Raw genomic sequence first — 26,689 nt, 5'->3', positions numbered from 1 at the left:
TCATATATTCTTCTAATAACTTGGATTAATACATGGTTATGGTAAAGAAATATAGAGATTTCCTCGACCGTTAAGCTCATGTGGATGTTGTGTTACTTGTACGTTGCAGTAGTAGTTAACTATAATTGTCATGATTATAGATTTTATTAGTCTCCTCCTGTCTGGTGAGCTAATTGGTGCAGTGGGCTGCTGTAATGGAGTGAGTAGCGGGGAGTGGTTGACCAGATGTCCAAGGGAAGCTGGAACCCCCCTCCTTTGTTGTCGTGCTGGGTGAAAATCAGACTGGGGGGAGCACTTTATCTCTATACAATGACATGGATGACTGAGAACCTCCACAGTCCATACAATGACACACACACATACATATAACATACATTCCTGTATGTGCATTGACACATTTAAGCTAGTTAATATGAAAACATCCGCCTCAGTGAGTGACTGTGGATGAGAGAGTGGTCAAGCTTGACTTTAGATTTGCAACAAAAAGACGTACAAAGGTGAGGAAGGTCATATAGCGAAGAGATACTGTTGCATTATCAGCATTATCTGCATTTTTAAAATTGTCTGAATATATGTCAGCCTCTGCATGCCTCCTGCAGGCCTTCCATCTTTGCAGAAATCCTCCTGTGCAGCACTAAGACGCACAATCCAGTGTCACGGTAGATATATTTTCCCAAATTCTCTGACATCTAGTGTGCGAAGAGATCACACATTAGCTGGAGTGCTAAACGCCGTCATGCTAAACTTAAATTAAGTAATTTAGCACGATTGCCGAGTATTAAACTGGACGTTTCTTACAACCGTTTGCTGCCACCCAGGTGTGAAATGTGCCGGCGCAGCGTTGACGTCCTGACGAGAGTCCTTTTCTGCATCCTTGATCTGTCTGCCCCCTGTCTGTCTGTCAGTGTCAGCTGGCTAATGTGGTTTGCAGAGGTAGCAGGCCGGCAAACCAAAGAGTGTGTTGTTGATGCATTCTCAGAGGCCTTTGAATGCTGAGGTAATGTCTTGCTGCCTTACTTCCATGAAAGGACATGTCAGCATGCAGGCGCTGTGTCTTCTTGAAGCCGAAGCAGAGGGAAAACGATCGGAGACAAACAATTTATAATAAATAAGTAGAGTATATCATATAAGAATTAGAATAACCTTTATTGACATTGCGCAGTGAGGACAGAATTTTGCTAGTGCAGCCTTTAAAACAATACTCACACTCACACATTAATACCTACATATACACACATGCACATACACAGAACTGTTTTGCAGCATGGTGGTAGTGGCCTTAAAGGCCCTGAAACGCCTACCGGATGGGAGCAGGGAGAAAAGGCGGTGCAAGGGGTGTGTTTTATCCTGCAGAATATAAGAAAGAATTATACCAATACGTCACTTCCAGTATATAAGAACCGCGATTGCAGTGAAATGTTCGAGATGTATGACACAAGGTTACCGCTTTTTCGTTTGTGACGTTTACAAAAGCGCTGAAACGTAAAGTAAAACAAACTAAAACGTAAGCAAATTATATACCAAAGGAAAGTAGGATTTTCTGAAACAGTCGTAGTACTCTACACTCTCCTGTGCACGTCGATCGCAGGACCTCATTACGGCTGCATTAGTGCCGAGGAGGGGAGTGGTGGAGGAGAGGGGTGAAGGGGGGATCCACTTTAGGTTCAAACAATAGAGACACATGGCTGGGTGGGGACATGCAGAGAGAGAGAGGGAGAGAGAGAGTGTGTGTCTGAGAGTGTGTGTGTGTGTGTGAGTGTGTCATGGCGAGCAGACATGTGGGGTGTGTAATGTGGTGGACAGGCTCGGTGACAGCTGCTACACCATTTTGCTCCCCTGCGTTCACCAAAACAAAAACCTCAGAGTCTGTAGCTGGTACTTAACATAAAAATTAAACATTTACGTCCATTGACGCCTGTTTTATGACTCTTAAATTTATTTAGATGACTGGCTGAATTGTACAAGTCTCCATCACGGCACACGGTGAACAGTATTGCAGTGGGTGCAGTACATTTTTAATAATCTCGATACATAATGCTGATAATAAGGACTCAGTTGCGAGTCTAATGACTGTGATTTTATTATTTTTCTCCCTTTGAATCAGTTAATCATTCGTGGCTTCCTCATGTCATTCACCACCTCACTGAATTAAGCAACCATTACTCTGAACAGACCACAGATTACATTGGATTTTTTTTAAACGGCTGTTTCTCGTTAACTTTTCATTTCTGATAGTTTAGTAATGACTAATGTTGGATATGTGCTGTACACTTTATGTGCAAGAAAGAATGTTGGACAGCTCTGACATGCAGACAACTGGCTGCAGGATGTTCACCAGCTGCTCCACTGCGCCCTCCCGCGGAAAGATTGCGACCCTGCGCCGTTCCCGATTGAGCCGATTGAGGGAGGGGCCGGGTGACTGGACCACAGACGCTCCTATAGCGCTCTGCGAGGCACTGAACATCGCACTGACAGAGGGGCGACCATTCCTTGAAGCTCTCATCCAGGCGAGGGCCGCTGCAGCATCCGCAAAGAGGGAATATCCGTTTTGTAAAGCTTGCTTTTTGAAGGTGGAATCGGACAAATAAAAATGTCTTATCAAGGAAAAAAGAACATCCCAAAGATCACAGTGAGTAAATGAGTTATTTCTGCTTCACTGGCTGTGGGAACTTTGATCACTGCATTTTTTTTTCTTCCAAACCTCCTGCGATGCATTTTAAACATCCACCAGCGAGGCTTGAAAATGTCCCTGGTATTGTCACACTTGGCTGCAGGAAGCCGGTGGAAAAAATGCGCACAATGAAATAGCACGAGTGGCTGCCATAGTGACAACCAGGCAGGGAGATGAGGCGTTTTCTTAAAGGTGTCCTGCATCTTCTTTGTTGAGGGGCTCCACGCCGTGTGGCGAGCCGGCTCGCCCATAAAAATCGCTGGAACGTTTGTGCAGGGACATCTGCTGTCTGCAGCGCATAGCTGGGACTCTACGGTGACTGGGATCATTTTGATATATCATTTATTGACAGATCCTTATAATTTTGCATTAATGTAGTTTTATTTTAATGTCCCCAAAATTCTATTCTGCCAAAAATCCCAATAGCAAATACATAAATTGTAAAAGATGATGGATAGATGCATAAAAATAACCATACATGGAATTAGAATCGCGTTTTAGACATTTTGAATGTTCATTTTGAGTGTAATAATTTTGGGCCTAATTGATCACTTACAAGGGAGTGTACTGAAGAGTGATATTGATCTTATTTTGGCATTTTGATGTTTTTATTAACAAACTTCATATAATTTCTTGTACATCAGCTCACCATTTTTTCTTCTTACAAAGAAATTTATTTTAATGTTAAGGGTAAAATCACCCCCCTCTGCAGACTCTACTTACAGGGCTTGTGTTGCAGGCTGGTGCAGCAGAGAGTGAGAAGGAGAGGAAGGAGGGGAGGGGGGGGCATACACGCCCATTTGTGATGAGCTGTGATAAGCCGGCCTTGTATTTCTGCATCAGGAGAAGGAGATGGATTCAAGGCTCCTGTCAGAGCGCTGAGGGTGGGGGTTGAATTCAGGGCACACTGGTGTTACACAGCAAGCCAGCTGGGTGCTGGTGTGCGTTACAACTGCAGAGAAACCTCTCCCACTCCCTCTCCTTACTCTTCTTTGAGCGAGAATCTGAAATGCCTGCCTTCCAGGTCTCATTGTTGCAGCTTAGGCTGCAGTCAGGGGTGTGTTGCTCAGCCTTTGTTTCGTCTCTTGGGCTGGTTTTAAACCGCGGGGGTGATGTGGGGAAGACTTGGAACTCTGGCCTGTCGAGGCAATCATGATCTTAGCATAAATTATTAATGTCATTGCTCTTAAGTGTCTCTATAATATGTGAATATAGGCCATTATTTCCCAAGGCGTGTTTTGCAGAGTCATTATAGAGATGGACATTTTAACTATAAGCTCCCTATAGAAATGATGGGTTTTATATTCATTTGCCTGACTTTTGTGTCATTAAAGGCAATCAGATTATTTCAACAGGAACACACCCACAGACAAAAATCAGCGAAGGCAGCAGAGAACATTAAATACAGACAGCTTGGAAGGATGTGGGACATGAGTGAATTGAGTGCAGGCCCATGGCCTAAAGATGCGTAATCTGGTTACCAAACTCCAATTTTTCAATTAGAGAATAATACAATCTCTTGCCAGTAGTGACAGACCGACAGCTGATACTACAGAACAGAGTACCTCATTGATATCCTTGAGCAAAACTAAGGTGTAATTTATGATACAGTGACGCCCAGTCGTTTGCTCCGGTTTACCGCCTCAAATCCAAATCTATTTTATAGTAATCGATAAAGAACTTGATTGAACATGATATATACACTGATCAGGCATAACATTATGACCACCTTCCTAATATTGTGCATCCAAAACAGTTGTGACTCATCAGAGAATGGACAGGGGCCTTCTGAGGGTGTCCTGTCATGTCTGGCAACAGAATGTTGTTAGTGGGGGGGCCTTTGGGTCTTATGGGTTGAGGGGAGGGGCCTCTGTGGATCATTGTTAAGCAGTTTGGGACCTAGTGAATTTGGAGGCCAGGTCAACACCTTGTGCTGTTCTTCGTGTTTTTTTTTTGTTGTTGTTCCTAAACTGTTTTTGTGCCTGTGTCAGACTGCATCCTGCTGGGGATGGCTGCTGCCATCAAGGAGTGTCATTGCTATGGGGTGGGGGTGCCTGGTCTGGTCTAGGTGGGTGCTACATGTCTAATTAACATCCACACGAATGAATGCCAGGTCCAAAAGTTTCCCAGCAGAACACTGAAGTGTCACAAGATGGTCGATGTCGATGTCTCCCGTCAGTGGTTTTAATGTTATGGCTGATCGGTGTATATATCGATGTAACTAAAAGCACACCTATTTATTTGCACTAACCACATCTATCACAGGAACTGATAGCAGCTACAATGACTGTTGCAAACAAAGGAGGAAGTAAGGTTAGTTTTAGGAGAGGAGGTGCTGCCTACTCCGTCACAGATGATGGCATCTGTTGCAGTGTCATTCACCAAGTGCTGATAGCAGAATGCTTCTCAGAATACGTAGACAGTAGGGCCTTCAACACTATACCTGTTTCTAACATTCCCTTCACAGATATCCCCCTCTTGTTTCCACCCCTGTTCCAGCTGTTTTCATACGTCCACTCTGTGCCAGAGTAGCTCTGTCAGATTTCTAGGTGTGGTTCTTCCTTTCCCTCAGTCCAGCTCACAGCGGCCTCAGTGTTGTTCCAGGCTGGTACATGTCATCCGTAATCCCCTCCAGCTGCATCTGCGGGCATTGGAACGGGACCGGCAGACAGGCGTCTCAGCCCCGGGAAATTAAACCCGTACCCCATGTTGACGTGCCACGAGACAGGGCTCCGCCGCGCCAGACCATGCCATCAGCATGCAGGCTGCAGCAAAGTGGGCTCCAGTGCAAACAAAATACCCCACGGCCACCCAGATGTTGCAGTGCGACGTACCATGGCAACCGACATACAGTCGTGACAGCAGGAAAACACAGCCCCCGTTCGGTTTGTCGTGTGCAGATGTGATTGGACACGCGCCTCAGTCTCCCACACACACACACGAACACACAGACATTTCTCAGACGCACTGACTGCGAGAGTTTGTAATTCAACCTGTCTGGCCCAATCAGATCCAGATTGGAGTTTTTTTATCCGTCGCCATGGTTACGCACTTACACTAGTCCGGCCTATCACAAGATCAACATTCCAGACAAGCAGGATCGCCGTATGACCGCGGCTGGCAAGAGCCTCCACGATTAATTTAGATGGATACGTCTCATTGTTTTCACTTTTCCAGAATGTGAAGAAAAAAAAAAATCCTGTGCAGTTTTGGGTAAAGAGTAAATATTTTTGATTGCTAGGCAACAGGGCTGCAGCAGAGGCACTGGTGCACATTCAAGATGACTTCCCTCTTCCACTGGTCCCCGCCTGCCTCCCCACAGCTGCCTCCGCCCACACAGGGGTCTCTGTCACAGCTAATGGAGGTCTCCTCTACAGAAATACCCTCTTGGCCCCTTTGACCTGTTTTGTAGCCGTGGAGTTTTCCACAGACATTTATTAAGCACAGCGGAGTGGCTCTTACTAATTTGCATCCCGGTTTATGAGCTCTTCCCGCTTTCCAGTCTGGTGAAAGTGGAAAAAATGTGTCAGTGGATATCAGTGTAGTAGTACAAGAACAACATCCTGCCGGCTATTTTTGATTACAGCTGGCTTGTGTAAGAGAAAATGACAGTTTCCTGTGCAGCGGGAGGCAATTTATTTTCGGGGCTTTGTTTTGGAGTTGAAAGACGAGATATTTTTACCACCTAAACTTTATTCTGCTTTGTTGCCAGAAATTTAACAGACGAGCTTGTCAGCGCTTGTGAGGAGTTGCGGCCGAGGCGGATAACAACAACTGACTTCACATCTTAAATTGCATCTTAAGAATAGAACAAGAGGCACACATTTCCTAAATAAGCCAGGTTTCAAATTATCAAACTTTGATGAGAGATTTCAGACTATGCGGACAGACCTTGTGTGAGGTCGGTTTTGAGAGAGCTGTGAAGTTTGCTTGATGTTTGTGAACATAAACCCTCTTTCAACTGTCCTGATTTGACTAAGACAGCTGAATCCTCTGCTGTTTACCCAGTGCCAAGCTGTTAAGAATAGGTCAGAGCCCCCCCCCCCCCCCCCCCCCCCCATCTATACTCGCACGGCACAGCGTGAGTGTAGATGCGTCTTAGAAAAGCAGAAATCAAACTGAACCCATGCTGTATTTCTGCCACTTTCCAGGCAAATGCTATGACAGTATGCTGTCTGAATATGAATATATGATACGTACAGTAATTATGACTTAAGGCGTCAGTAGGTGTTAACTTGTAATTACGTTTTAAGGTGTTTTTTTTGCACGTCAACACGAGAATAGTTAGCTTCAAGCCACGGATGACACTTTCTAGCACAGTGATGTTTCATTCATCGGCCTGTCAGCTGCTGGCTACCTGACCTCATGCAGCTGATTGACAGCCAGGTCCAAGAGGTGTGGCTTATTTCATAGCCTATATACACCGATCAGGCATAACATTACGACCACCTTCCTGCTATTGTGTACGTCTCCCTTGTGCCTCCAAAACAGTTGGGATTCAATGGACATGGGCCTTCTGAGGGAGTCCTGTGGGCTTCTGTGGATCATCCCACAATCAGTTTGGGATCTAGTGAATTTAATGGCCAGGAGGGTTTGGGTACTGGTCTGGTCTAGGTGGGTGGTACATGTCTAAGTAACATCCACACGAATGTTTCACTAACATTCACCACAAATGGTCTAAATGTTTCCCAGCAGAACATTGTATTGCCATAAGATGGTCAAAGTTATTTACTTCTCCTGTCAGTGGTTTTAATGTTGTGGCTGTATAACCAGTTTTTAATGAGTTTATTAGACATATACACAGCCTTTTTATTTTATTTTTTATTTTATTTTTTTCATTATGATTTTATTTAACTAAAGGGCAAAGTCTCTTTGGGGGACGCCATGTTGGGAAGCAAGGATAAATTAATCAGAGATCAGCTAAAACATATGACTTTATTGTCTCTTCTCAAGCTGTCATTTTATTGTGTTTTAATTAGATATTTCATAGATTTATTTTTATTCTATTTAGCTGTCCAAGTTGGCACCTTCATTGACCAGTAACAGCTAAGTCTGGTGGACTAATTACATATTTGTAATTAAAAAATGGAAGAGTAACACATTCCACTAACATTTTATGAGTGGTGAGATCTTCTGCAAGAAAACCAGGAGGATTGTAAAGACATACAAAGTCAATGGAGAGATACAAAGTGAGCACAGTTCACTACAAAATCTTACCGGGTGCAGCAAACGGAGGCTGCTTCAGATAAAGCCTAAAATGTGTGCTTCCTCTACTGGGGCCGTATTTCATGAATGTGCAACGACCCAAGGGGAGTTGGTTCCTGTACATTATTACAGCTCAGCCATAGAAATATTTTCCCTTCAGAAAGTGGGTGCCGTAACAGTAACATGATTGACAAATGGGGCCATGGTCAGTGACCCTGGAAGCTCGGAGCAAATCAAAATCATCACTGATGGCTCATGTGAATAGTCCAACCCAAGAACAAATCCTCCTTTATCCTCCTTTTAATACTATATATGTTCATTTCAAGTGTATAGAAGAAAACAATTTAGAAAAATGTAGTTCACAGTGAGGCCTGATGAAACAGGATCTTTCAAAGGAGATATCTGTCTGTCTGGTGAATGGATTTGTCCCAGATTGAGCATTTTCATCCTCTAGTTCAAACCGAATTTGCTCCTTTCAGCAGTGCTCACAGTTCAGATGGACTCATTCCCAAATTGCCATGAAATCAAGGTCTTGATACAACGTAGTGCATGATGTGCAAAGAAACTAGTCTCAAACTGTAGACAGACGTAGGTATGTTTTCAAAGTCCTGGTGGAGGATAATTGGCAACAGTCGAGCGGTAACCAAGAAAAAAAACAAGGTTGCGAATAGGAAACAATTGAAATCAATGCCTGACAACCCTTCGTGCGTGGTAAACAGTCAGCTTTAATCATTATAATACATACGCAATCCCAAGTCTGAAGCACTGAAATCAGAGACACTTGTAAACTGAGTAACTACTTCAATGTGTTGTGATTTATTTACAAAAAAATATGTAACAGGAATCCATCAATATAATAGCCTTGAAACCGCTGGAAGTTCCCTTGACGCAAAAACTGGGAATTTTGGTCTGTAGTCGCTCCGTTTAGAGACAAAATTAATTTATTGACTAAATAAAGGCTCTGATTGGTTGTAGGACTACCCAAGTATTTGCCCAGTGGCATGTTTCCAGACTCATACTGTGATGAGACTTGAGTCTGACTACTCCAGACTGTTACAGAGTCTTCAGTGAAAAAGTTTGTGTGCAGAATATTGCATTCATTCTACTGGTATGCATCAATCCGCCGTGTCAAAATGCCTTCTTTTGGCAAAGTGCCCGACAACGCGGGTCAACAAGGCAGTTGGGACAAATTGGAGCGCAACGGCATGAGGGGTTGGATGGCTTGCTAACAGCTATCTCTGTCTAGACACTGAACTGCCTCTCGTCCGCCTGCAGTGCATATTGCTTTCGAGCCTGTAACCAGCCCAAAAACGACAGGGCAGGTGACTGTTTACATTACTTTGATGAAGTAGTAAAATAGCTGCATTATTTATTAGATTTTAACAGGTTAAGTAGGTACAATTAGTACAATAAGGAGGAGGATATGCAGTCTACTAACAGCTCCATCAAGACATAATTGGATCAGAGTTTGTCATTAGTTCTGATGCCCTACTTAACTGAACCCACCATCCTGGAAACAGCCGTGGTCATGCAGCCCAGTCTCAGGCTCGGGACTCGTCAGATGAGCACCAGCGTCTGACTTCCATTAAATGGTTCTCGTCAAAGCCTGGGCTGCAGCTTAAATTCAAACAGCATTATGACTGTGCTGCCCGCTCGTCATGTGGACAGTGCCGTCTCGTTAACAAATGGTTAGAGTCATTCCCGTAACCACATAATAGCTCAGACGGCTAAACTCCAGCAGTATCACTGTTACAAAGCCACGAAAAAAAAAAAAAAGAGTTGTTATGAAAGATTTCTGTTGGTATGGTTGGATGTTGGTGTATAGCTGCAATACTCCAACTTACAGGAACAAGGACGTTTGAGTAATATCCTTCTTTTTCTTTAATCGTAGTCAAAGCAAAAACTGTTTGGAAAAACTGACTGGATCTCATTGACTACATAACTGTGGCAGCATTTGGAAACAGCGTGACATCATTTGATATATTCGCTACGTATGTGCAAAAAATAATATGTGTACCATGTTGGTGTTTGTGGTCGAATGACATAAGCCCTGGGGTGAATGTGACAGTTTGAGGCAGTTTGTTTCAGATTCCACGAAAAAGCCACGAGACATTTCTGTAGCCTGTCTTTAGATTTATGAAGTGTAACGCGAACGAAGAATTCAGATTACGTGTTTTTTGAAACGGCTCGACAGTTTGGTGTTGCGCTCCGCTTTGCCACCGTGTGGATGTACGATGTGTCTGGAAATGGCTTGTTGCTGTTCAGACCGCCTCCGTGCAGCCCTGAACAAAGCCAGCGAGCGGTGGACAGTCGCTGGGGTTTAATGGAAATGGAAAGCTATTGATTGTTAAATGACTGTGGTCTCTGCCTGCTGTCATCGGCCGGTGGGCAGTAGCTGGAAAAGGGCGAAGATGACTGTGTGTGTGTGTGTGTGTGTGTGTGAGAGAGAAAGAAAGAACGAGAGAGTGAGGCTCCCATGCATGAGGGCACACCCATCACTGCAGTATTACAAATCAAATAAAAACCCTTTACTTGTCTGATGCATTTGTTGAGAGCAGGCCTGCATTGCTCAGACTTTTTATACAACTGATCTTGCTTTACATCAGTCAATTAGTTTTTTTTTGGCAAATACTGACATGAAGAGAAGAGCAAATCTTATCTTGTTTTTGTAAAACCCACAAACAGTTGGGATTTCTAACTTATTAAATGATTAATCTGCCATCCAGACTTACACACTTTTTGCATTGGCTCGTTTTCAGTTATAAAAAAAATAAGAAAAGTGTCAAGAGGTCAAATATAAGAAGCTTGAAATCCGTTTCACCACGCTACTCTCGAGGCCAAACGGAGTTATCTGTACGTGCTCCCCGTTCACATTCATTCGGGAACATTTGAGCAGAGCTCCGCTTTGGACGGATCCGTCTCGGAGCTAATGAGCGACAGTTTTAGGGCAGCGGCTCCAGAGCATGATCTATGCCGGTGCTGTGTTCCAGCTGCTGATGACTGTGTGTTGTAATGTGTTGGTTCAGGGTGTGGTTGCTTGAGGAGGCTCTGGGCTCAGTTTCGCTCTCCTCCATCACATCCGCGCAAAACACAAGAATACCCGCATTGTTTGTGTCTCGATGAGCTCAGCAGATATTACGCTCGCACCGTATGAGCTACGTACGAAATCATATTGTTTTGTTTTGTTTTTACATTTTATGTGCAAAGCAACGGCTGCAGTTTATTATAATGATGAAACTCTGGGACCAGAGCCAGGGCTGTAAATCACCGCACACATGTGCTGATGGGAAAATGTGGAAGTCTATCCGTCTTAGCAGGATGAGTCTTGCCATTTTACACAGGGCAGATGCACAAATGAGGCAACGCTTGTTCGGGATGAAACATAACGTTTTTCCCCCAGTAGGTACATCACGAAGGTGCACCTAAATTACATAGGATTTGTTGTTCTTCAAAGAATTGAGGTACAATGCTGCAGCTAGTAATTTAATTTACTGTATAAAGAATTTCCATGGCAAAACAACTCCAAATGTATGACTTGCACAAATTCAAATGCTATGAGTGCTATGAACTTTTCTTCTTCTTTTTCACGTTAGGGTATTTTGCTTGATAAATGATTCATAGTTTGTCAAAATTACTGAATAAATCTAAAATGTCTCAAATATACGTACATATGACGCAAATATACGTACGTATATTTGAGATATTTTAGATTTTACGTCAAATACGTCAAATATACTTTGGGAGAATTACCTTATACAGCGAATCTGCTATGTGTGTCACATACTGTAAGGAGGAGGCTGAGATTGCAGAAAGAGACGCAGGAGAAAACCACATAGTCATGAAAGAAAAAGGCAGAGTAGAAGTGAGAAGCTTATAATGGCTGTGTCATACGTCTCAACGAATATGCTGGGGCATTGCCAGATGAATCTTTTAGGTTATTGTTGTTCTGTATTTGTTTAATTATTTGATTGATTCACTGTTTCCAAGTATCAATTGAGTAGTGTTAGCAGTCTAAACCGGCACAATTTTGGGCAATTTTTGGTCTAAAAGGTTAGCCTAGTGTAGCCAGACTCAGCTCTTAATCATGGGTTGTGTTTGGACCGATACAGAGATTAAACAATACCTCTGCACTTAGTAGAATAGTCGCACAGCCAATGTATATGACTATGTCCCTGTTACTCTTCTGTCTATCAATGCATAAAGCCCGCCCAGACCCCCCCCCCCCCACTAAAACTGGGGGAAGTTCAAACTGGCTTCCAGGCAACAAAAAAGGTAGAACATTGTCAGACTAGTTATCTGTTGACTAGTCGCTTGAATAATTGTTTCAGCTGCAGACACTTTGCTCCCCAATCATTCATACAGTCGCCCGTCCTCCAGATAACAGCCCCGTCTGACCCCTGCAGCCCTCCACCCTCTTCCACAGACAGTTGCACACTCAGCCATCACATCAGCAAAGCCAGGCGCCCAGTCTCCTCTCCTCCTCTTCAGCCTCTCCGCCTGTAGTCAGCCCTGCTGCCATGACAACTGCCTGCCAGAGCCGGTCAGCGGTGCAACGGCGGCGGCAGCAAAATTCTCGATGGCTGGCCGTGTGCCGTCATGGCAACGCCCAGAACGCGGCACAGCATCATGAGATGAGAACATTGCTCTGGAACTTGTGCGTTGCATTTCAGTGAAAGGGACGATTGTTTTCTCGTGTAGAATACAAATATACAGCAATCACCTGATCTATTTTAGGGATTGCATTTTTGTCTGTTGGATAAATGGATTGTGCTGAGAAAATTGAGATCCTCGGTTAGTATTGTTGCGTAACTGGATGTCTGGGTAAACGTGGTTTATATGTTAATCCTTAAAAGCAGTCAGTCCTTAAAAGCAGCTTCAGATCAGCTTTTCAGCAGCAAACAGTCAATCTCAGATCACCATGGCTGGAGTTTGTCATACTTAAGGACACCATATTGAATGGAGACTTTCAGATTGAAACCTCAATAAATACCTTGAAGTTGTACTTTAATAGTTTCATCAATGTGCGTCCCATTGTGAAATTCAGTTCTGGACAAAAAGAGACAGGATTACAACATTTAAACCCTGACATACATATGCATGTGCCAAATAAATGTTTGTGCACAAATGTGTGCAGTATTTCCTTTAGTCCAAATATGGATTGCTATCTCATCGCTTGTCCCTTTGAGGCAGTTACAGAGATTCCGATTTATACGGTTTGTGTTTATCACAGAAATCAAGGAGATGTCCACACAAATCTCGGTTGTTTTGTTCTAGTCCGACAAAGCTACAGGGTGGTCCGCATCTAAACTGTTTGTGAAGTGTTTGGGACAAAGTGTCACAAACATGCCTGTGGAGGCATTTCTGGGCATAGTAAATCTCTCCCCAGCAGATTTTTACTTGACGAGGCTTTTTCACATTTCTCTTATCTCCCACCCTCCCATCTTTTTCTCTCTGCAGAGCGACAGGCTTCTGATCAAAGGCGGGAGGATCGTCAACGATGACCAGTCCTTCCATGCCGACATCTACATGGAGGATGGCCTCATTAAGTAAGTCCCTCGCTGCCCCCATTTCAGCTCGGCTCTCGACTCTTCCCGTTTGCTTTCATCCATTTTGTGTCTTGCTTCATGTGTCGCTCACCTGATTCCTCTCCGTTTTTAAATGGCTCCTTTCCCATATGAGGGTGCGGACCATTTCTGGAATTGTTTTTGACTTGCGTACAAATTGTTCAGTTAGATCTTTCCAACAAATGGATTGTGTTAAGGGGAATGCTGTTCCTTATTGACTTTACTCCCAGTCTTTGTTGTAGGGATTTAGGACACTTGCAGGACTGACGAAGACCATGAGCCTCTTAAGCTTAACTTGAACCGTGTAAGAGAGATAATCTTAAACTCTCTGAGCGCCCTTTTTCTCAAATATTTGTTTCAATTTAACCGTGACCAATGTGTGTTTCATTATGATTAGAATTTGTAGAGATGACAAGACAAAAGAGATGGCAAGGTGTTGAAGAACACCTCAATCCTGGTTGACTACATGTTGGCAACATGTTGTTACTGCTGGTAATAGCAAATGCAGATTAATCCTACATCTAAGTCTGCACATGCCATAAGTCTGTAAACAGCATGGCACAGTGAAAGGAGTTGTTTGCCTCTCTGAGAATTGGAGGTGATCAACCTGTCTGCTGTAGGTCCTCATCTAACAGCTCACTGCGGCTGCTCCTTCTTGTTTCATTACTGCAATGTTTCAGACTGATCCGGTACCATGCATTTGCATTTTTGATTAGCAGTAAGTGCTAAACGGACAAAACACATTGCATTTCCTGTGAGTTAGATGCAGCAGTAGGAAATGTTTGGTCTGCATTAGCAACAATATCAGAACCCCCATTGACTGTCTGTCATGTGACTGCAATTTAGCTTTCTACATTCATGTCCATATCTCATCTGTTTATAGAGACTGCATTAGCAGTAAGCTGCTACAAATTTTTTTTGTTTCGCGGTATACCGTCACAGACCAAAGTTCCTTAGTAAAAAATAAAAAAATATATAAACATTTTCATCATTTTGTCAGTGAGTCATAGGCTCAGTGTTCATTGTGCTACCTCATCCAGTGCAAATACTACAGTCTAAATAAACCCCAGCTAAATATTCACAGTTTTAGTAACAACAATCACAAACTGCTTGATCATGCACACAGCGTGAAAATGCACTAAAACTGGGACTTGCTTCTGGTGGCCTCTTACAGTAAGTGAACACCATAGCTAATAGTTAAAGTTGTACAAGCTACTCTAGTCCCCAATTCTGTCTCTGGCCCACCAGCCAAGGCTGTCGTGGTTTAGGTGAACTCCTCTCTCTCTCTCTCTCTCTCTCTCTCTCTCTCTCTTTCTTTGTCCCCCTCTCCTGTCCCCAGTTGATTTTCCAATTGCGGGCTCTTTGTCCCCATCACCCCTTAGTGAAGCGGCTCAAAGAGAGGCACCCACAGAAAGCCTGGCGTTGCATAATAAACACTCAGATGCCTGCAGCACCATTGGGCTGCTGGCAAACTTACAGAGACACTGGCTTCTGGCGTCCTGTCTGTCTGGTTTGTCTCCTCAATAAAGTCTGAACAACAGGACTGTTTTTTTTTTAATAGGGTGACATGTTGATATGTTGACATGGTGACAGTGTGCCGCTTCGGGCATGGTTGACTTTGTTTTGGGGTCATTAGAGAACAGTTTTTCAGAAACAAAAAGCATCAGCTGCTTAGAACTTCTATCAAATCAATTTTTGTATTGACAAAAATAGTTCCAGGCTGGAATAGTTTTGTTTTTTTTCCATTATGAGATAAGATTTTTATTAAAACGTGGTCAGCAGTATTTGCATGGAAAAGGTAGCAGCAATCAAGGACAGGAAAAGGAAAGGAAAGTAATTTTTTTGCAGTAGAAACGTCACATCATCATGCATTTACAACAACGTTATCTCTCCTTGAACAGGCAGATTGGTGACAACCTGATCGTGCCCGGTGGCGTGAAGACCATCGAGGCCAACGGGAAGATGGTGATCCCCGGTGGCATCGACATCCACACCCACTTCCAGATGCCGTACCGCGGAACCACAACCGTGGATGACTTTGCTCAGGGGACCAAGGCTGCTCTGGCTGGTGGCACGACCATGATCGGTAAGAGCCGTGGGAGAGGTCGTCCACGCGGGTCATCCGTGAAGTCGAGTGCAGGAAAAGAGGAAAAGAAAGAGAGTTCAAAAAAGATAGGGGTGGGGGAGTGGGGGGTGTTGCAACCCAAGTAGAGGGGTGGGAAACCGTTTTGGTGTGATATGGGCAACTCTCCAAAAGAGGACCATACAAAAGATTGAGTGTAAGGGGGAGATGAGGACCGATGGAGGGGGGGCGGGTGAAACATTGCTCTCTTGGAAAGAGGGCACCAGTGTGTGTCTGGTCTGCATTCTTGTCTGTGTGTAGGGTTTGGCTTAGAATGTGTCCGTTTGTGTGTATGTTGGAAATAAGACGCTATCAAAGCCAACAGCTGGTAGATACCAGAGTTTCAGTAACACTATTAACTTCTTTGGAGCTGGCTGCTTCTTGTTTGCCAGTCTGTGTTCAAACAGACAGAGTCACTAACAGGCGTGATACTGTAGTAAGCTCTATTCATGAGCTCCATTCATAGGGGGATTATATTCCAGGGCGGTGATGTGTGAGAAAGTGGAAATGTCTGCTTGTGTGTCTCCTTGTGTGCGTATTATGTACTGTTCATTTGCTATCAGATGATGTAGTGTTTGAGTGATGGTGAACAAAATGGGAAAAAGTGGTTCAAGTTGCTGTGTTTTTCTCAATGTTGTCATTGTTGTTGTTGTTGTTTTTTTTTCTATTGTGGCTCTTGTGCTCGGCTCTATCCTATTAGCATAAGCAGATTGGGTCGTCTTTAACGAGATAAAGAAGCCAGTCAGCTGGGGAGCCAGCAGGAGGCCTTGTTTTAGCACAGCTGAGTAAGATGGATAGCAGGATATTTTGTGCACGACGATGCTGTTGTTTACGGTGAAGATTTGCTGCGTCCATGAGTAATTTGAGTGAAAACAGGCACAAACGTGTGTGGTCTGCTTTTGAATTTCTGCAGAAAATCTTGCAGATAAGTTCACTATATTTGTAATAACATGCATGCTGGACGCTAGGCCACGTACCATTGAAGTTAAAAAAACAAGCACCTTAATGGAAAAACTGGATAACCAAAAACAAAAGACAGAAACAGCTGAAGCCCCACTTTTATTTCTCCAAGGACACTTGCCCTCAGATTAAGATGTACAAAATGTAATGTGACATCTGACAAGGTTGGTCCCTGCTGGCTGAGCGCTCTAGGAACTCAGACAGACAGCTGATTATGCAAGAGAAACAATACGGGTTGAAAGTGGAAAGACCAGCAGACAAATCCTGACGCTACCCTGTCTTCATCTCCCTGTGTGTGACTATCCCCACCCCACCCTGTCTCTTCTTTGTCCGTCTATTCATTTGTCCTCACCTGTCATCCCTCCCCTCCACGTCCATCACCCCTTCCTCGTCCTTTCAAATGTTTTGTTTCTTCCTCATCCATTCATCTCTCTTTCCTCTTCCGTCCATCCACTCCAGTGGACCATGTGATCCCAGACCCTGGCGCAAGCCTGCAGGAGTCCTATGACCAGTGGAGGCAGTGGGCTGATGAGAAGGCCTGCTGCGACTACTCCCTCCACGTGGACATCACCCACTGGAATGACAGTGTGAAGCAGGAGGTGGATAATCTGATCAAGGAGAAAGGTAAGCGGCGATGACATGACATCTGCCTATTGAAGTGTGTGAGGTTTCCCAAATTGTAGTTTCTAATCAAATAGCTAGAATACTTTAAATACAATAAAAATGCATCCAGTGTTTTTTTACATTTTTTTTTGTATTCTCTCAGTAATTAAAATACGAATACACAAGTGTACTACAAACCTCATTGCTCTTTAAAAAATCAGAAACTGTTACAAGATTCAAATCACAACTTTAAGGAGATAGGGGTAAGATAGCAGTGCAGTTTATCATGACTTCTTCTTTGTTCTTCGCAGGTGTGAACTCGTTCCAGGTCTACATGGCTTACAAGGACTACTACCAGATGAGCAACAGTGAGGTACAATAACCTGTGCACAAGTTTAGGTTAACACTCTTGCAGATCTGCATTTAAACAGTGCATGTACGGCGCTTAAACGATTTGTTCTCAACATAACGGCACTTGTGAAAAATGGGAGCCCTCAGTGCAAAATTAATTTGGACGTTTGGTGGTTTTTGTCTTGATTTTGTTATTTTATACTCCTGAAGGTCTAATATTAGCTTTACACCAAACAAAGGCTATTGCAGGATTCTTTCCACTGGAAGTAAAAACAGGAGACATAATTATGCCAACCAAAATCTATGTCGATGTATGAAAGTATTTCTTACCCATAGCAATCTGTTCCTGAACATTTTCAGTGCAAACATGCATTTGCAGTGAGTGTGTGTCTTCATGCGCAGTTTGACGCGCGTGGCCTTGCTAGAAATCTAAATCACGGTGCGGTTTTATCGGTGTTGGTTTATCCCAGTGTGTAATTTAAATACAGTTGTTTTATAGTAGCCGTCAAATAAGAGCAACTGCGATCGATAGAAATCTGAAACGGCTCAGTTTCCAAGGAACAGGGCTGTGTCTTGGCTCACGACCCGATGAGAGAATGCTCTGTAGTTTAGAATAGTGCACAAGCCCACTCTTTTTTATCATATCCTGATGTAAACTGTAGCCTGATGTGTATAGTATGAGTTCATAAATCCTGTGAAAACATGCCCAGACGATGCGAGGCGGGACTCTACAAGTTTCTCATGCGGCCATAGCTAATTCGGCTGGTCAGAGGAGAACATGAGGCGACTGAAATAGTCCACCCTGAAAACCTGATGTCATGCAGCTCGCAGAGGAACTGCGGCGCAGCAACGTTGACAGCAACTGCAGCTCATCCCACACCAGTTTCACCGTTTCTGGAGACCACACACAATAATTGCAGAGTGCCACGGTAGACATTCTGCAAATTGTGGGCTTCGTTTAAATCGTGGCTCATGGGTGACTCCTGACTTGAGTCAAACATGAGCGTCCTGTTCTTGTGTAAACAGCGAGGCAGGATTTGTTTAAATATAAAAGCGGTGCCACTGTAATTTCGCTGTTTCCTCCTCTTTCTCCTGCAGCTTTATGAAGTCTTCACCTTCCTGGCAGAGAGGGGAGGCGTCGCTCAGGTCCACGCTGAAAACGGCGAGATCATCGCTGAGGTAACAATAATAAATGAATAAATAAACCGACACTCATTCTCATTCCTGTGTTTGGATTCTTTTTCTTTTCTACACCCTCTTCAGTTATTGTCCCATGTCCAGCTGTGTGATCTGTTTTTATTTCGAGTGATTTATGGCCGTTCTTTATCGCAGCGCATCTCCACTACCTGCAGACTAAACACGCTGTCATTGATGTGAGGGAGCATGTGTTTCCTGTAGGACAGTTAATGTGCGGGTGTAGTTTGCAGAGGGCTGTGCCGGGTGGTGGACAAATGAAAGTGAATCAAGCGTAATAGCCGGTGGATTGAGCGTTGGCATTAGTCGCGCCTCAAGACCGTGCCTGGACTCCATCACTGTGTGCGCATGTAAGTGCATGTTGGATCTGAGTCATCGCAAATCCTCCTTTCCGGTCTGAAACGAGGACTTTAGAGGAGTCTGATTTCCATCGGCTATATGACCAAAAACGTTTGAACTCCCGGATTATGTCATGTCCTGTGCTCTGCATCTCCTGAGATAGGCGCCCTGTTTAGACATTAATGATTAATGTTGTAATTAAGTGGCAGCTACCACGGAAAGGTGCTGATAACGGTGCCTAAAGCTGCAGTTCTTTTTATAGCTTCTCGATGCCAAGGAGGTCAAGTTTTACAAGTTAGCATGAACAAAATCCAAGTTGAAAAACATTTTCCTTTAATGCTTATAGAAGAAGTCCTTTCAGCAAAATGTCATCACATGCACCGAGTTCTTGTGCCTCCATGCAGCGATGGCCTTTGGATTTACTACCACAAGAGCAGCCAGAATTGTCGGGTGGTCGGTCTACATGTCGACCTATGTCATCCTCTATAAAGAGCCTCTGAGATGTCCTGTGTGTGTGTGTGTGGCCCTGACCCAGATGATAAAACTGCTGCTCATATATTTCACACATGCAGAAAGAATCGAGAACAAAGAACGATTCTGAAGTGTGACGAGAACCTGGCGAAGCGTTTAAGACCAAAAAAAAATATCCCTTACATGTCTGCGGACCGAGCAGCTAACAGCGTAATGCACATTTGTTTCACAGGAGCAGGCCCGGATGCTGCAGATGGGGATCACTGGACCGGAGGGACATGTGCTGAGCAGGCCGGAAGAGGTACAGCACTCACAACACATTGCACGTATATATATAAGTATATATATCTATCTGTATAGATAGATATATATACAGGAGTACATAAATCACACTCAGCATGAAGTCATCATCTGCAATCCACTTGAAATTTGCAACCATTTTGGATTACACTCTCTAGAAAATGAGATTAAAGTCTGAAGACATCACCCTGATTAAGTCTTTTTTTTTGTGTGTGAGAATACACACATCGTCTGCCATGTTGTTTTTGGACTGGTCTTCACACACACACACATTGTTCTAGTTACACACATGTGTTTTCAGACACATTAGAGGTTCTGGGCGAACATTCTTAATGCTGCTAACGTTTCATCAACAAACAGCAAAAATCAAAGCCACTCTTTCAACTCGGCGAACCGTCTGCTTTCAGCTCACGGTCTTAAGAATCAAAAGACGTGGTAGTATAATTCAGCGGAGCAGAGGCCAGGTTGGATGAGTCACTGTCTGGTGTCCTCTTTGGTTCGGGTTATCAGCTGGTGTGTTTGCGCCATATTGGAAAGTAAAAAAACACATGTTGGAGACGGTCATGCATCTGGAGACTTGTTTCCCGCTTTTTTCTTGTGAGTGTTGAAAGCGGTTTCTAGTTTCTGCAAGCTGACTTTAACAGAAATTAACCACGCCGTCTCCATCGAGGACATGAAAGGGCTTCCTGTTAGGAAATGTTCATGTAACGGTGCTCTTCTGACCCCACTTAAGTTTATTTTAATGTATTTATTTTTGCTGATCTTATTCAATTTGCTTTTAACTACCATAATTCAGTCTGACTGGATTAATCCGTAACCCCTCCGGTTTCAAATTATAAGCTTCTGGTCGTCATTTTGGTCAAAAATAAATAGTTCAAATAATACGCCTCCGCGAATGCATCAGTTGCTGTGGTTAAGATATTTTGAGTTTATTTGTAAAGAAGAAATCCTAATTGGGAAAACCCACTCCAAGTCAACCATAATGTCCCCCGTTCCTTCTGTAGCTGGAGGCGGAGGCGGTGTTTCGTGCCGTCACCATAGCCAGCCAAACCAACTGTCCCCTCTATGTGACCCGGGTCATGAGCAAGAGCGCCGCTGACATCATCTCACAGGCCCGGAAAAAAGGTAAAGAGCAACATTTGGGTTTAAGCTGCATGTTTACATTCATGCTATGTTTTTATTTCAATCCCTAATACACTTGAGCCAGTATATTTTCACTTATGTCTTTATAAGATGCATAATTCACTGTCTATCAGATGTACACAGTCCTTGCTCTGCTTGACATAAAGAAAAGAATGTATGCTGTTCCTGAAGTAATCTTCAACTTCGAGTTTTTCTGTAGTCCAGGTGTCATACCGACTGTTTCTCACAAAAAAGAACAGATGTGAAACAATGGGCTCCCGGTAATGGATTGTGAAATATACAATTTCTGAGAATGGAAGGGAAAAACGGGAAAAAGAGGGCAGGAAAGAAAAAAAATGTGTGTTTGGATGTCTTTGGTGAAAGGCCACACGAGGTTTCAACAGAGCGCTGACCTCAGATGGCTTTCTCCCTGCAAGTGGCCTTTGTGATCTTGACACCTGTGTTTGAATCCATTGCGAGGTCTTTTATCTAAACCTGGCAGGAAATGAAACTCTGGATTATAACACGTGGAAGAACAAGAACAACTGCGCCTGAGCCAAATTTGCACATTGCCAGCGGTGGCAATGGTTCCTCTCCTGCAAACAATCAGATGAATTACCAAAGCTTTTAGCGAGATTAAAATGCTGACGAATTCATCGGGTTTAAGTGGTGCAATCTGGGAAAACCATCAGCTGTCGACTGATGACTTGGCCTCCGGGGGAGGATCTTTCAGGCTTTCAGTGTGTATCTGGATTACAGATAACAGTGTAATGGAGTTCCTGTTCCGTGTGCTGATCATTGTCCACAATTCAACTAGCGACCGTAGATGTGAGATTGGGGTGGGAGTTGAGAGATGTCAGCTACGACTTGAAGGTTAGCACTCAGTTAACAATTCAAAACCAGCCATCGGCTTTGCTTGAGGTGTTTAGCGGACAAAGCGTAGCAGCGTATGTCCGCGCGCAATTTACCTGCTTGTGGAAACGGAAACGAGAGAGCTTTACAAAGCTTTACAAACCCTTCAGCACCAACAAACCTCATATTTAACACTAACGCTTTACCGTTGCTCCTTCCTCAGGAAATGTTGTGTTTGGGGAGCCAATCACCGCCAGCCTGGGGACTGATGGGACACATTACTGGAGCAAGAACTGGGCCAAAGCAGCTTCTTTTGTAACATCACCTCCTCTAAGCCCTGATCCGACCACTCCCGACTATCTGAACACACTGCTGTCCAGGTATCACAGCACCTCCTTCTGGTTCGGGCGTCGGCCTGCTTATTCTAAGACAAATATTTGTCTTTCACATTGTGTTGCATCTAGTATACTGCTGTAGTGTGTGAAGCTAATGTAACAAAGGGTAAAGCAGGATTCATGTGCAAGTGCTACAGTGTGTTCTCAACCTCATAATGCATGTGCACATTTATGCACGCACACACAAGAAACCAAAATGCATAGACACATACATTTAGCTCGTCATGTTCAATGTTCAACGCTTGTTTTTTTCCATACAGATGTGCAACGGCTCATTTTGACTTGAAAATGACAAATAGCGCCATGTTGCATTAAGGGAAAGTTAAATTGACTTCTGAAACCAAAGTTCTGTCTTCCCGAGTTGCTTATTATAAATCAGTAGCTGTTATACAACTAGTGGGCTTCATCTGGTAAGTGAGTTACAGCGCCATATGGAAACAGGAAACATTAGTAATGGTTCGTGCTGGAAGAAGGAACTCTGGCACGCTGCATGTTTCAGCTACTTTCGGCCCTTGTTCTGTTTTGTTTCGCTTCCCCCGCTAAAGTAAATAAACACGCGTCCTTGCGCAGAACTTCTATTGCGTGCACAGGCTCTTTCCTTGTGCTGCTGCTATAATTAATTCCATCTTCGCGTCTCTTCCTCCCCCAGCGGAGACCTGAGTGTGACTGGCAGCGCTCACTGTACCTTCAGCGTGGCTCAGAAAGCCATCGGCAAGGATGACTTCACTCAGATCCCGGAAGGTGTCAACGGGGTGGAGGAGAGGATGGCCCTCATCTGGGATAAAGCTGTGGTGAGGACTAGTTAGTTTTTTATCCCTGACGTGTTATTATTTTCATCTGGATTCTTTCTGCTACTTCCCCTTAAAGAAAATCATCATTCTGTCTTCGCCTCAGCTTTGTTTCAAATTAGTCATCGGGGCAGTCGAATCCACTGATTTCTTATCTTTTGTGGTCTCTATATTTTGCAAGTAAGCTTCTTTCCCTGGTGTTTTATCATTTTTTTCCCCTATTTTCCCTACACCCCTGCCATCCTCAGTGCTTGCTCCCTTTCTCCTTGTTGTCACCTCCTCCGCCTTTCTTTATCTCCTCATTTTTCTACCACCACATCCATCTTCTCCTTACAGCACACTGCCCTCATTTGTCCTCTTTCTTGTCTCGCCATCACTGCATCAGTATGTGGGCATATCGTGCAGCCCTGTCGAGCCTCTGGACTGTTAAGAGCTCAAGGTGTCGCCCAAAATGATAAGCCCATTCCATCTGATGTCAGACCATTCGATTGGTGGGATTAAAGAAAAAAAATAAGACCATGCGAAAAAAAAAAAAAAAGATTATTGCAAGGATTATGCATCATCTGAAGTTGTTGAAACCAAGAGTGTAGGATGTTTACATATGAATGAATGCTGCACTTACACACCAGCAGCAGTGTGATTTATTTTAAGAGCTGAAGAGGGGGAGCAGTCGTAGCAGCGGACAGGGCGTAGGCTACGCCGTCTAGTATTATGCCAAATCAACCAAAGAAGCATCAACAAATGCTCCAAATAAAAAAAGCAACATCGTTCAGAGGAAGGATTACAGTCTAAAGCATTGGTGACGAACAAAAAGGACAACTGGAGAGCGCCGAAGGATACATATAGCGTGCATCACACGCACAAATCAACTTTGCGTGTGTAGTAACTCTCCCTGCCAGAGGGGGAGACAAAAGTCCAAAAGCACTGCAGCCCAGTTTAACAACTTAAATGCAACTGTGCATTGCTGTATTCCTTGACACATTAATACTTTTCCACTGAAATAATTTGCAAATCTCATTTTTCATATGTGCATACTTGCACACATGCATGCACGTTGTGTATACTTGTGTGCACGTGCACTGTTCCACAGTGATATCAAAAATTCACCTTTACATGGTGAAAGAAGAAGTTAATCTGTGTCCAATCCAACTAAAGCTAAAGGTCCAGTAAATACAATATATCGTTCTATATCTAGAAGTTAAAGGGGCAGGGGTTGATAGTGAGCGAGGTATCGCTGTAATATGTCCATAAACCGGCTTCCTCTTCTCGAGAAATATTCAGTTTTCCCTGTTTCTCCTGGGTTTTCTCTTAGACTACAGGTAAGATGGATGAGAACATGTTCGTGGCCGTCACCAGCACTAACGCAGCCAAGATCCTGAACCTGTACCCTCGTAAGGGTCGGATCGCCGTGGGCTCTGATGCCGACCTGGTCATCTGGGACACAGACTCTATTCGCACCATCACTGCCAAGACACACAACTCGGTATGTACGACGTTTTGTGTTTGTTCCGAGTTCATTTCACCTCACAGCTCCTTTTCTCCTCTTCTCATTCACTTTATTCTTCAACTTCTCAGTCAAACAAAATGTTGTTTGAAGGGGTGCAGCTTTTATGAAAGCACTCGAGGAGAATATGTGACATGAGATAAGTGTTTGCATCTGTGTGTGTGTGTGTGTGTGTGTGTGTGTGTGTGTGTGCGCGCAAGAGACAAAGAGAAAAAGAGAGAGAGGCTGAAGGGAGAGAGAGCACATTTTTGAGCGGCTTCCAGATAGCTCTCGGTTCCTCGGAACGGAAATGAAGTCTCAGTGGATCTTCACTCCTAGTTTGACCTGCGCTGCGCTCGACACACGAACGGCTCTCAATGTAAAGCTGAGCCTCGCTAAACCCCAAAACCCTAAGCAATCACGGAATAATGATTTGGAAAAGTATGGAATATTCAGACGCTTTTATCCGGTTTGTTCAGGTTTATCCGAATCCAAAAAAACATTTTGCCAGTGCAGTTAATCAGCTGGGTATCACTGCGGTGTATAATCAAGTGGTATTTCCTCCTTCTATATCACTTTCACTTGTGCATGTACACTACATCATCCAAAGTACATGTATTATAGGAAATGTGGGTTTAAAGAATGTCATCCATCGCACAGGATCCTGTTACACTAAATATTATCGTTTTAAATGCTTTCATAAAACCCCAGAGATTTTGGACATCTGTACACATTGCTTATTGAGAAAAAGCCCCTCTATTAAAAAGAGAAAACAGCTTCGGTCACAATTCATTTGATTTCTAGGGAAATGTCTGACTCGACAATCTGATTCGGAGTCGGTGACCTCCATTTACTCCATTCTTTCCGTTGCACTTTGCTTTTCTTTTGCAGTTTTATTTTTACTTTGAGTATCTTCTTCCAGTGTGGTGGTTCGAATGTTTGAAGGAACCAAACCATGAATGAATAGCTAGGGTCTTAATGCATTACTTTCCTGTAAAACTGTCAGAGCAATGTGACTGATAACTTAATTAAATAATACTCAGGGCAAAACAGGAGTATAGGGTAGATTATTTAATTTGGTGATATTACCGTCAATATTCCTGAGTTGATTACATACGTCAAGACAGTTTTATGTTCAAGTATGTCAGTGATAATGATATTATCCACTGAAATATGTTGTAAAGTTTACTTCTAATAGCCAGTGTGCAGGGAGATTTAAAACACCTTTATGTGCATTTTGGATGTTTTCTTTTCACTAGTGTGCAAGAAGCTAGAACATGAAATTTAAACAGTGGAAACAAATATACAACGATCAGCCACAACATTAAAACCACTGACTGGCGAAACGAATAACAATGACCATGTAGCACCCACCTAGAAAAGACCAGGACCCCATAGCAATGACACTCCTTGATGGCAGCAGCCATCCCCAGCAGGATGCAGCCTGACACACACAAAAATGCTTTAGGAACAACTAAAAAAAAACATGAAAAACAGCACAAGGTGTTGACCTGGCCTCCAATTCACTAGATCCCAAACTGATCAAGTATCTGCGGGATGATCCGTAGAGGCCCCTCCCCTCAACCCATAGGACCCAAAAGGCCCCCACTAACAACATTCTGTTGCCAGACACCACAGGACACCCTCATAAGGTCCATGTCCATTCTCTGATGAGTCAGAACTGTTTTGGAGGCACAAGGGAGGCCTACACAATATTAGGAAGGTGGTCATAATGTTACGCCTGATCGTTGTATATTTATGTACCCTGCATTATCTAAGATAAAAAGAGCCAAATAGTGAAATTACATTAAAACACAGGTGAAACTGTATCACTTTGCAGATGTTTTTTGTCTTTGCTCTTAAAGGTCGGGGGCCGCACACTGACTCATACATACATTGCGCTTTCACACACTTCACATACACACTGTTCGTACAGTACACCAGGAACATATGAGTAATGAGGTTTCTGCCGTTAGAGGATCCCGCACAAACCTCTCAGGGGCAGAGGAAGTGTCCACACAGGAAATCAAGGCTTAAAGCAGCCGAGGACAACTCCTGCTTTTACAGGAATCACATGCGTGGGAGACTGCATAGATAATATACAGCATGTTAGTAGTAGAGGTAGGAATGATGAAGCGAAACTCGTAGAGTTCAGTGGCTTAATGGCAGTTGTTTGGTTGAAGAGGGAAAATGTACTCCATCGTCTCCAGATGGTGGAAAGGAGAGGAAACTAGACTAATAATATGCCTTCACTAAATGTGGAGTACAT

At 43.6% G+C, this 26,689-nt stretch overlaps 1 protein-coding gene across 1 annotated transcript in view; it reads left to right on the top strand.

Annotated features, from left to right (window-relative positions):
- Window positions 1-2,461: 2,461 nt before the first annotated feature.
- Window positions 2,462-26,689, top strand: part of dpysl3 (dihydropyrimidinase like 3) — a 31,772-nt gene continuing 7,544 nt past the window's right edge. Inside the window, exons 1-11 of the mRNA XM_084564449.1 lie at window positions 2,462-2,629; window positions 13,334-13,422; window positions 15,342-15,526; window positions 16,982-17,146; window positions 17,437-17,498; window positions 18,575-18,655; window positions 19,713-19,781; window positions 20,785-20,905; window positions 21,978-22,134; window positions 22,799-22,940; window positions 24,250-24,420. Of these exons, the coding sequence (XP_084420575.1) occupies window positions 2,591-2,629; window positions 13,334-13,422; window positions 15,342-15,526; window positions 16,982-17,146; window positions 17,437-17,498; window positions 18,575-18,655; window positions 19,713-19,781; window positions 20,785-20,905; window positions 21,978-22,134; window positions 22,799-22,940; window positions 24,250-24,420 (1,281 nt within the window). The 5' untranslated portion in view covers window positions 2,462-2,590. The remainder of the gene's footprint in view (window positions 2,630-13,333; window positions 13,423-15,341; window positions 15,527-16,981; window positions 17,147-17,436; window positions 17,499-18,574; window positions 18,656-19,712; window positions 19,782-20,784; window positions 20,906-21,977; window positions 22,135-22,798; window positions 22,941-24,249; window positions 24,421-26,689) is intronic.

The sequence above is a fragment of the Chelon labrosus genome (assembly GCF_963514085.1).
Source record: "Chelon labrosus genome assembly, chromosome: 17".
Lineage (NCBI taxonomy): Eukaryota > Metazoa > Chordata > Actinopteri > Mugiliformes > Mugilidae > Chelon > Chelon labrosus.
The sequence above is the reverse complement of the archived record's forward strand: the minus strand, read 5'-3'. Positions and strand labels throughout refer to the sequence as shown.